Raw genomic sequence first — 12,500 nt, forward strand, 5'->3', positions numbered from 1 at the left:
CAAGAGACGGGGTGCATTTGTCGCCTAGAGGATTTCGGCTACTTGCTGAATCCCTTGAGTGAGAAGTAGGCATCCTGCATTTTTTTTCGGGTAAATTACGTAGGAGTCGGGGGGGGGGGGGTGTATCGGAATATAGTTTAGGCAACAGAAACAGCTCAGTGAGGGGCTGTGTAAAGAATCACTAAATCAGGCGGAGGGAGTATAAGTTAAAATTTTACTATACAAACAGCAGAAACGTAATAAACAAAATTTATTTACTGCGAGGTAAAGCATTACTGAATCCTGGATCAATATGGCTGATAGAAATTTCCTTCCGGAAATCGAGATAGAAGGATATAATTTTTTTTTTCACAAAGACAGGGTTGGCAGGAGTGGAGAGGGAGTAGCACTTTTCGTTAGAAATACAGTGAACTGTATTATCAACAATTCGATTAAGGAAGAGGATAGTACGGAATCTATTTGGGGAGAGATTATAGGCAAGAATAAGAAACTTACTATTGGCGTCCTATATAGACCTCCTAACCTCAGCATTGAGCAGACTGGTTCCCTGATTCATGAAATTCGCAGGGAGTTCCAGTGCAAAAACGTTGTGATCATGGGAGATTTTAATTATAGAAACATTGACTGGGAAATTTTAGTAGGAGATCAGGAAGCGAAAATTTTCTTAGGCGTAGTGCAATATAATTTCCTAAAACCAATGATTACCGAGCCTACAAGGGGGGAGAACACTCTGGAGTTACTTTTAACTAATAATGAGCACCTAACGAGTAACGTAAAAGTGGGAGATAGTCTAGGCTCTAGCGACCATTAAGAAATAAGATTTAATATTTCTTAGGAAGAATTAAAACATACGAATAACGTTCAAGTACCGGACTTCAGGAGAGCCAATTCTGACTACATGAGAGATTATATGAGACATTTGATCATTTACGGGACCGACCCAGGGGGCTGTGACGGGGTCAGATACACGGTCAGTCCGGACGTCATTAGCGCGGCAAAGGTTGGGTCACGGAGGGTATGCGTGCCTTAGGTCAGGTCACTTGTGAGTGTGGGATTAAGAGCTCGGTCAGCTATTTAGATGAAATATATAGTAACCTAACATATTTAATTCGAAATGCACAAAATAAATTTATTCCCCTCAAGTCAATATGAAAGAATAGTAATACTCCCAAATGGATGACGGACAAGCTGAAATATGAGATCGGAATGAAAATAGGACTTTACGCAAGAATAAAAAACGGGGAAACACACCTTAGATCAAAATCTAACGATATGACAAGATTGGTTAAAAAGAATACGCGCACAGCGAAACGTAACTATGAAATTAAGGTTGCCAGACAATTAAGATCCAACCCATAAGGCTTCTTTCATCTCTACAGAACAATAAATAAGGAAAGGATAGGCCCAATTCAAAATGATGAAAATGTCATGATAGAATCGAAGGAAAAATGAGTGAGGTGTTTAACAAATATTTTCTCTCGGTGCTTACTAAGGTACCTGACTGCGATCCGATTTTCAGTGGGGATGAAGAAAGTAGACTATCTAATATCAGCGTTAGTAAGGTAGAAGTAATCAAACAGATTGAAAGACAGCTATAAAATCCCCGGGTCCAGGCGAAATCTTTATGAGAGTGTTAAAGAATGTAAATTTGAAGTCTGCGACCAGTCAACAGAAATATCTAAACAGTCGGTAGGCACTGGCTTTGTGTCTATTGCTTGGAAGCAGGCAAACGTTGTTCCTGTTTTCAAAAAGGGAGATAAATTGTCTATATGTAACTATAGGCCAATCAGTTTGACATCAGTTATAGATAAAATAAAATGTTTGAATCAATAGTAGTTAATAGACTCAGAGAACACATCGAGAGACAATTTGATTCGTGACTCACAGCACGGTTTCTCCAAGGGTAAGTCATGCGTGACTAATCTTCTATCCTTTTACACTAAAGTATATAAGGTGTCAGAAAACAATGATAGTTATGATGTTATTTAGCTTTACTTTAGCAAAGCGTTCGACAAGGTGCCCCACCAGAGACTTCTAAATAAAATCAAAGCCCATGGCATAAGAGGAAAATTGTTAGAATGGATTAGAGCTTGTATCAGTGACAGAAAACAGCGGGTCACCATAAATGGTGTAAAATCCAGGTGGGGAGTGTTTCTAGTGGGGTCCCCCAGGGCTCGGTTTTGGATCTCTTATTGTTCATTATGTACATAAAAGACTTGGACAGTGGGATAAATAGTGATGTTACTAAGTTTGGACGACACTAAAATAGGACACCTAATTAGGTCAGGAGACGCCGAGATTCTGCAGGATGATCTTAACAAATTGTTCACATGGTCAGTGAAATGGCAAATGAACTTCAATATCTCAAAGTGTAGCGTGTTAAACGTAGGGCTACACAACCCCGAAAATAGATATAGGTTGGATAACACGTTTTTAGAGAAAACTTAGTGCGAGAGAACTTGGGAATTCTAGTGAGTCCTAACCTTAAATCCAGGAAACAGTTCATTAACACCAAGAATAAAGCTAATAGAGCATTAGGTTTCATTGCTAGGATGGTTGCGAATAGAAGTGCAGAGGTAAATATCAAACTCTATCTAGAGTTAGTTAGACTCATCCTTGACTATGCGGTACAGTTTTGGTCTCCGTCTTATAGAAAAGACATCAGTTCACTAGAATCAGTACAGAGGAGAATGGCCAAAATGCTACATGGGGTAAAAAATTTACCTTACGAAGAGGGGCTTAGGGACCTTAACTTACACTCTCTGGAAAGACGCAGAGTGCGGGCTGATCTAATAGAGATGTTTAAGTGGATCAAAGGCTTTAACAAGGGTGACGTAAACAAGGTCATCATATTAAGACAAAAGAGCAGGAATCGCAGTAATGGATTGAAACTGAACAAGTTTAGATTTAAGAAGGAAATAGGCAAGAATTGGTTTACTAATAGGGTGGTCAACGAATGGAATAGACTTAATAACCATGTAGTAGTGAGCGCTGAAACTATTGGTTGTTTTAAGAAACGGTAGACAACTATATGGATGGGGATGACAGGTGGTAATAGACATGGAACTGCCTAGTGTAGGCCTTATGGTCTCTTACAGTCTCCTCCATTCTTATGTTCAGATTAGAGGGAGACCCTCTGCGGCAAAAAGAGCAGAGTCCATCTCTCTCGAGTTTTAGTTCATTGAGAGAGAGAGAGAGAGAGAGAGAGAGAGAGAGAGAGAGAGAGAGAGAGAGAGAGAGAGAGAGAGAGAGAGAGAGAGAGAGAGAGAGAGAGAGAGAGAGAGAGAGAGAGAGAGAAGAGAGAGGAAGAAAAGAGAGGCAAAAGAGAGAGACAAAGAGAGAGAGAAAGAGAGAGAGAGGGGAGGGAGGGAGAGAGAGAGGAGAGACAGAAAGATAGAGATAGAAAGAGGGGCGGAGGAAGGAGGGAGAGAGTAAAGAAAGGAGAGGAGGGAGGAAGGGAGAGAAGGAGGGAGAGGGAGGGGACTAAGCGGCGAAACTGACAGGGAAGAGCAGAATTCTTTTCGTTTCCCTCATAATCCAATTTTGTGTCATACTTCATTCCCCACTCTACCTCAACCCTCTTCCTCCATCGCTCATCCATTCTCCCATCCGCTTCCTCTCGCCTCTTTCCACCGCATCATCCATTTTACTTCCTCCCCCACCCCCTTCGTTTTTTATTTTCCACCTTCGTGGATTTGGCCATTTTATTCTTGGTGTCATCTCTCCCCTCTCCACCTCATCCACTATCCGTCCTCTACTTTCCACCCACCGACGAGGAAATTTTAATCTCATCCCGCTACATCTCACTCCACCTCATCTCACTCCTCCTCATCTCACTCCACCTCATCCCACTATACTTCATCTCACTCTATTTTAATCCATTCTACATCATCTCACTCCACATTACCACGTTCAACCTTATCTCACTCATCCTCACCTCACTCCCCCTGATCTCATTCTACCTCTGTCTTGGGTGGGATCAGTCTAATGCCTTCCCCCCCCCCCCCCCGCCGCAATTTCATCCACCACGTATTCACTCTCCGTACTCCACCGAGGAGGCGATCCTCACTCATCTCATTCCACCTCCTGCGCGGTTGCGGTTGTGTCATACACTTCATCCTCACTCTCATCCATTGTACATCCACTCTCATCCTCCACTCACCATCCATCAAATAAACAACACAAATCTCACTCTATTTCATGTCACTCCACTTCACACGCGGTTCTGGTCGGTTTATCCACTCCTCCACTGCCAGCCCTCACTGTCATACATTGCACATCCACTCGCCGTCCTCTACTTTTCATCCATCCAGGCACAGTGCCATCCATGTCACGGGGCCTGTGTAGGTTCCTGATTACCATAAAATCAATAGCCACTCTGGTAACATCGATGGTCCAAGTGTTAGGTAGGGGTGCTGTAGGTGCTAGTTCAGGGGTGCTTTTGGGTGTTGTTGGTGCTAGGCTGGAGATGTTGTAGGTGTTAGGCAGGATGTTAGATAGCCCACAGAGAGCCTTAGAGAGCTTGCAGATGTTAACTATGGGTGCTGCACGTGTTAGGTCAAGGGTGCCGTAGGTGTTAACCCATTCAACTCCAATGACAAGATGTCTTGTCATTTGGTCAAATAAAACAAAAAATCATAAAACACCAAAATGTTTGATCAAACACCAGAAAAATATGACGTCAGTCCTCGCTTCGCTGCGAGCGAAGCGAGGATTGACGTCATATTTTTCTGGTGTTTGATCAAACATTTTGGTGTTTTATGATTTTTTGTTTTATTTGACCAAATGACAAGACATCTTGTCATCGGAGTTTAATGGGTTAAGTCGTCCATGGGGCCTCCAATAGCCCAGAGGAAGTCGTCGATGTTTGCGCTCAGTTCTGTTGGAGTTTGGAAGGGGCGTTATAGGTGTTTGGCAGAGGTGTTGTAGGTGCGGGGAGTGGGGGGTTCGGTTTCTGGGTGTCAGGGATAGGTGTTAGATTCCTCGTATAAGTTGTGAGTCCTCGACGACCAAAAGGGGGGTACAGTTAGGTGCTCCAACCTATGGGTGTTGAGGAAGGTGGCAGGGGTGTTGTTCCGGTGATGAAAGTGTTACCGAAGGTGACAAGGTGTTTGGTGAGTGCTACAGAACGGGTGTAATTTTTTTAAATCTTTTTTTGGTTATCGCCAAGCGATTTTATTCATCCCTCGATAGATGTAGGGATTAGGGCTTCTTAGAATAATCTTCTGCAGAAGGAGGCACTTTGCCCTCTTATTCTGACTGCCCCCAGGAAATTCTATTCATCTCCTTGACATCCCTTGAGTAGCAAAGGGATTAATCAGTGCCCAGAATGAAGTCATTCTAGTCAGTAGAACTCGTCAGCGGAAACAGAGCTGATCGTCAGCCACCATCTGTCGTCTGTGCATCATCAGCATCAGTATCAGCAGATCCTCACAATGAGAATGAGCCAGAATCGCTGATCGAAGGATTCTGTACTTAAAAGCATCGGTGCCAGTGCACGATGTGATAAACTAGATACGTGTCATAGGAGCTTTGGCAGAGGGGAAAATGTCATGTGATAGGCGTGTTAACACGGGTAACGTGACAAGTGACAGGCAGTGTCAGAAGTGATAGAACTGTGTCCTGTACCAGGCGTGATAACACAAGTGATGAGACTGAGGTGTCAACAGGTGTTATAGGTGCTAGGCGAGTTGTGTTACATGCGACAGCATATCGTGGTAAATCCTGGATGGGGTAATGTGTCTTAAGTGAAGAACCAAATGGAAACCACATCGAACCCGAGGCTCAGGTTCTCGTAACTCAATTTCCCACACATCCACTCTTCCACCATTTACCTGTAATACAACTCCGATTATTCCTCTCACATCCTCAAAGTCACTTTCTTTGGTGAATAACAATTCGATACTTGATCAGTATTTCACCTTTATCTTTTGCATCATCGTATGTTATTCTATCTACTATTAGCTTATAGATTTCTTCTCCGTGTCTCCTCTTTTCTAATTTTTGTGTATCCGAATCTGAGTCTCCTGTATTATTTTCTACCATGACTCATCTACTAACCCCCCTTTTTTCTAGGTTCTCATTAATTTTTGGCGTGTGTGTGTGTGTGTGTGTGTGTGTGTGTGTGTGTGTGTGTGTGTGTGTGTGTGTGTGTGTGTGTGTGTGTGTGTGTGTGTGTGTGTGTGTGTGTGTGTGTGTGTGTGCGCGCGAGGTGGGAAACTTATATGTATACATTATGCAATCATTTTTAGTATTTATATTTCCTCTTTATATTAATGCATCTTTTCTCCCTCTAACAAGTTAAAAAAATGAAAAACAATCAGACTGAAAGAAAGACAACTAAACGAGATCAGACCTGCCTCAATATCTTTACACTATGAGACCATTTTTCTCAAACCGTAACTTATTTTGAAATCCCTCTCCTTCCTTCTGGATCGAATATTGGCCTCAGAGCAGGAAAGGGGGAGAAGAGGAGACACTGATAATGACGCCATAAAGCGGGGCGCAGCAGCGGGGAAGGAACACCTGGGCGATCGGAAATTTTCTTCAGCTTCAGGAGAACTGCTGACGAAGCGGCAATAAAGAGAAGAAGAGGCAGGAACCCCCTGGAGAGGAGGGGTTGGGGTAAGATTTTTCTCAAAAGCTACGCTGAAGGCGAGAGAGAGAGAGAGAGAGAGAGAGAGAGAGAGAGAGAGAGAGAGAGAGAGAGAGAGAGAGAGAGAGAGAGAGAGAGAGAGAGAGAGAGAGAGAGAGAGAGAGAGAGAGAGAGAGAGAGAGAGAGAGAGAGAGAGAGAGAGAGAGAGAGAGAGAGAGAGAGAGAGAGAGAGAGAGAGAGAGAGAGAGAGAGAAAGAGAGAGAGAGAGAGAGAGAGAGAGAGAGAGAGAGAATAGGCGGGAAACTGATTGGCGGCGTTTGAGTCGACTCGAAAAAAAGCCTTTGGAAATCCCGAGGTGTCATCTATCCAGGTTTCCGTTCGAAAACGGTATTGGATCTCGTGCCCAGGGCTTCCATCAACTGAGCACCGAAGAGGAAGTCTTGGAGGTGGCAAGGGAGAGATTCAAGGAATATAGCAGAGAGTGGGGATAGTAGAACTCAAAAGTGATCAGCATTGTCTTCTGAGTGGAGATCAGTTTCTAATTATAAAAGAATAATGCGTGACTCTGGTCCATAGGGGCGTCACCGATACACACACACACACACACACACACACACACACACACACACACACACACACACACACACACACACACACACACACACACACACACACACACACACACACACACACACACACACACACACACACACACACACACTCCTGCTTAACACGTGCAGGGGTGTGCTGGGGAGAGGAGTAAGCGAGGGAAAGGCGAGGAAGGAGAGTCAGGAGGAGGGGAAGGAAGAAGTGAAGGAGACGGAAGAGAAAAGGAAGATAGTGAGAAGAGAGGGAAGGAGAAGGGAAGAAGGGAAGGAAAAGGAAGGGAGGTGGAAGGGAGAGAAGATGAGTGGGAACAACGGGAAGGAGAAAAGATAATTAATGGAAATGAGGAAAAAGGAAAGGCGAGAGATAGGTAGAGGAGAGAATGGAAAGGAAGAGAAGGAGGGGAAAGGAAAGGGAGGCACGGGAGGGAAGCAAAGGGGGAAGAGAGGAGAGGGGAGGGGAGGGGAGGAGAGGGGAGGTGAGGGGAGGGGAGGAGAGGGGAGGTGAAGCAAGGATAAGTGTAGGAAGGAAAAGGGAAAGAAAGGTGATAGGAGGGAGGGAGAAGGAAAAAATGAAAGGTAAAGGGAAGGGAAAGGAAAGCTATGGAGAAGGGAAGAAGTAAAATATTGGAAGTGGAAGGGAAAGGAGGGGGAAGGGAAAGGAAAATGAAGGGGAGAGGGGCAAAAGAAGAAGAAGGGAGGGAAGGGGAAGGGAAGAAAGGATGAGGGGGAAGGGAAGGGAAGGGGAAGGAAGGAGAAGGGAAGAAGCAGAGAATGGGAAGGGGAAGGGAAGGTGTAGGGAAGGGAAAGAGAAAGGAAAGGAAAGGAAATAGAAGGGTAGGGAGGGAGAAGAAAGAAAAGGAAGGTAATGAAAGGGAATAGGAGGGTAACCGGATGGAAAGGGAAAACGAAGGACTAAAGAAAGAAAGAAAGAGAAGGAAAAGAAAGGGATGGGAAGAGAAGAGAAGAGAATGGAAGGGAAGGGAAGGGAGGAGAAAGGGAAGTGTTAAGGAGGGGAAGCAAAGGGAAATAAATGGAAGGAAAAGGAAGGGAAAGGAAGGGAAAGGGAAGGAAAGGGAAGAAGAAGGGACCGATAAGGAGAGGGAAAGCAGAGTTGGAGAAGGATGGAAGTAGAAATAAGGGAAAGGGAACGAAGGGGAACAAAGATAGAAAGAAATGGAGAGAAAGAAAGAGGGAGGAGAGGTATCAGAGAGAAAGAAGAGGAAGGGAAGTAGAAGGAAGGGTAAGAGAAGTAGAGGGAATGGGAGGGAAAGGAGGAAGGAAAGGGAAGAGAAGGGGAGGGCAGGGGAAGAGAAGGGAGGAAAGGGAAAAGAAAGGAGAGGGAGAGTGAGGGAAAGGGGAGGGAATAAGAATGAACCTAGAAGGGAAGGGAGAAGGGAGTAGGGAAAGGGAAGAAAGGGAACGAAAGGGAAGGGATTAGAAGGTATGGAAAGGGAAGAAAAATGGAAATGAAAGGGGCGGGAAAGAAAGGGAAAATGAAAGGAAAGGAGAAAAATAGGAAAACAGAAAAGTGAAAGGAAGGGAAGGAAACAGAAAGGGAAAAGGGAGGAAAGGAAAATATAATGCAAGGAAGGGAAGGAGATGAAGGGAAATGACGGGAAGGAAAGCAGGGAAGGGAAGACGAATAGAAGGTATGGAAAAGGAAGGGAGAGGAAGGCAAGAGGTAAGGGAAGTGTAGGGAAAAGGAAGAAGGGAACAGAAAGGAAAGAGAGTGAGGGTTAGGTAAGAAAAGAAATTGTGAGGAAAGTGAGAGGAAGGAAAGTAAAGGGAACAGAAGGAAGGTGAATGGAAGATAAGGTAGGGGAACAAGAAAAAGAGGTTAGAGAAAAAAATGAGGTAAATGAGGAGGAAGGTAATGAAAGGGAAGTGGGAAAGGAAGTGGATAGAAAGGGAAGGGAAGACCATAAGGCCTAGTGTAGGCCTTATGGTCTCTTACAGTCTCCTTTATTCTTATGTTCTCATGTTAAGGGAAGGGAAAGGGAAAGAAGGGAAGGGAAAAGGAAGAAATTGAAAGAAGAAGGGGATGGGAAGAATGGAAAAAAGGGAATAGGAAGGGAAAGAAGAGGGAAGATAGGAGAAGGGAAAGGAAAGGAAGGGAAGGAAAGAAAAAAAGGAAGGGGAAGGAAAAAGGGAAATGAAGGGGAGGGGAAGCTAGATGTGATGGGAAGAGGAAGGGAAAGAGAGAGGGATATGGAAAGGAAAGGAAAGGGAAGGAGAGGGGAGGAAAGGAAAGGGAAGGGAAGGAAAAGGGGAGGGTAAGCGAAGGAAAAGGAAGGGGAAGGAGAGAAAAAGGAAAGGTAAGAAGGGAAATAAAGGAAAGGAAAAGGAAAGGTAGGTCGGGAAAGCAATGAGAAAGAAGGGGAAAGGACGTGGGGAAGGGGAGATAAGGAAAAAGAAGAGGAGGAATTGGGAAATAAAGGGAAGGAACGGGGAGGAAGAGGAGGAAAGCGGAAGGAAGGTGAGGGGCACATTGAATAAATGACTTCCCTTTGAAGGACTCCACCCAAGACGGGGTACTTTGGTCCGACCGGAAATCTGGAAGACTTATGGGCCTTGAATCGACTCCCTCTAAGGAAAGTCATTTCTTCTGTCTGTCGAAAAACGAGAGTAGACCTGTCATGCGACGGTGGTGCTTATCTACCCTGGAGTCGACGAACAGAACCTTTGGTTCCGCGTGGGTGATTTCGAGTCTATGGTTATAGGTACTACGTGCCAACTGGCCCCTTTAAAGCACCGTCCTGGTTTATTGGTCTACGCCGAGGAATAAATACATTACAAGAATAGGTTGGATTACCTCAAAGAATAATATATATATATATATATATATATATATATATATATATATATATATATATATAAAAATATATATATTAATATACATATGTAAAGTATATATATATACAAAGATATAATGTATATATACACATATATATATATATATATATTATATATCTGTATATATATAAAAATATATGTATATATATATATATATTATATATATCTGTATATATATATATATATATACATATATATATATATATATATTATATCTCTATATATATATATATATATATATATATTATATCTATGTATATATATATATATATATATATACATATATATACATATATATATATATATATATATATATATATATATATATATATATATATATATATATGAGTGGCAGGTTGGTGAGGTTAAAAATAAAATGAAAATTTTATTCATTTAAGTTTCGTTCGAGAACCATTCGCATTAGTAGAAAACACTAGACTCAGTGACATGATTTATTCCGACGTTTCAAACCCTGTGTCAACATGTGTCAACAAATGTGTTAATCTAAATCCAACCTATAAAATAAGAAGGATTACAAAGGCAGAGCATGCCGACAGGAGCCCTTTTGGTCCATATCTAGGTCGGATGCGAAAAAAAATCATAATAATAAAACAATAAATAAAAATTATAATAATGTAAACAACAAATAAAATACATAAATAAATGCATAGGTATAGTTAAATGATAAACAAACAGGTAAATAGTAAATAATAATAAATTGACATATAACTAATAATAAATGAAGATCAAACAGACAAATGATAACAAAACAAAAACAAACAATATAAAATAAATCATAATCATTACAGCATCTTGCTTAGGTGTTTATCTAAATGATTCTTAAAGCTTCGAACTGAACTACATTGCACCACCTGTGCAGGAAGTTTATTCCATTCATTAACTACACGGTTGGCAAAGTTGTTTCTACCTACTTCCAAATTGAATCTATTTCCGGACAGTTTGAGACCATTGTTTCTTGTCTGATTCTCATTCAATGTGAAAATTTGGTCACTTTTGATGTTGTCAATTCCCTTTAGAATTTTAAAGACCTGTATCAAGTCACCTCTGAGTCTACGCTTTTTTAGGGAAAACAGATTCATATGTTTTAGTCGATTTTCTTATGATTTATCTATTTTTGATATTTGGAATTAGTTTTGTGGCTCGCCGTTGTACTTTTTCCAATCTGTCAATGTCTTTGATGAGATTCGGTGACCATACGGGAACAGCATATTCCAAATGTGGACGAGCTAACGATTTACATAGCTTGTTCATGAGTGATGGACTTTTGAAATCAAAAGATTGCACAATCAGTCCCAGAATCTAGAAGGGATAGAAAAGGAAACGTGCCTCCCGATGGCATGGAATAGGATAGCGTGCATTTAGTATTGTTTATTCCTCCAATAGATTACTATTTTCATGTGTTGTTTGGGGGGAGGGAGAGGGGGGCGGGGTCTACTTTGAGTTGTATTGACTGAACTCCACGTGAGTGACGTGTCTCGAGCTGACCGCGATTGTGTCTCTCAAGTGACTGCCGAAAACATTGTTTACTCTTTATAGATTAGGCCTTATCTGCTTCCTATTGTATCCCTACGCAATTATGAATACTTGCTCTGTACCAAGCTCGGACAAGCGACGATTGGCAACGGCCACTTTTATTCATAACTGTACTTTTACTTTCCTATCTCTCCCTCCCACAAACACTGATTTCGTGAAAGTGGGTGATCGTACCTCAGATGACAAGGCGGGATTCGAAGCGTCGAGTAAATCATGTAATTTGTACTTTCACTAAACTTGTAACGTACAGACATGCGCGTGTTACACTGACCGTATTTTGGAGTCTGATTTCGCATTGTTTTTCCTTAGAAATATATGAACCAATTAATAATCTAACAAAACAATACTTATAAGTAGAGAAACAAAAGTAGAAATACAATGAAAATTACAGAAAAACTCGAAAGTGTCTTACCGAAGTCAGCTCTGCAGAAGTTGTCGAGGATGTTCTCGTAGGTGGTAACCGGGTTGCAGACGGAGCAGTCCCCCTGCGCTGTGGGCGAGAGGGAGAGAGAGAGAAGGCGGAGGTGAGAATCGTACCATCTGGCAGCTGGGGCGCGGAAGCAACAACGTAAACATGGAGGAGGACGGGAGGGGGGGAGGAAGAACAGGGGGAACCAGGGGAGAGGTGGTGGAGACAGGAAGAGGAAGAGAAGGATGAGGAAGAGGAGGAGAGACCAAGAAAAAGGCCAGGAAGAGGGGGAAAGAGAAGAAAGAGGAAGAGGAAGTGAGGGAAGAGGAGAAAGATTAAGAGAATGAGGAAGAGAGGAAGAGGAAAGAAAGAATGGGCAAAAGGAAGCTAAGAAGGCGGCAGAGAAGTGGGAGAAGGAGGAGGAGGAGGAGGAGGAGGAGGAGGAGGTGAAGAAGGGGGAAGAAGAGGTGCGGGAGACAAC

The 12,500-nt window shown here is 42.6% G+C and overlaps 1 protein-coding gene across 1 annotated transcript in view; it reads right to left on the reverse strand.

Annotated features, from left to right (window-relative positions):
- Positions 1-12,500, reverse strand: part of LOC143038365 (uncharacterized) — a 231,365-nt gene that overhangs the window by 45,850 nt on the left and 173,015 nt on the right. The window contains exon 2 of the mRNA XM_076207406.1: positions 12,023-12,100. Within this exon, the coding sequence (XP_076063521.1) occupies positions 12,023-12,100 (78 nt within the window). The remainder of the gene's footprint in view (positions 1-12,022; positions 12,101-12,500) is intronic.

The sequence above is a fragment of the Oratosquilla oratoria genome, chromosome 2 (assembly GCF_046742065.1).
Source record: "Oratosquilla oratoria isolate Oo_2021 chromosome 2, ASM4674206v1, whole genome shotgun sequence".
Classification (NCBI taxonomy): domain Eukaryota; kingdom Metazoa; phylum Arthropoda; class Malacostraca; order Stomatopoda; family Squillidae; genus Oratosquilla; species Oratosquilla oratoria.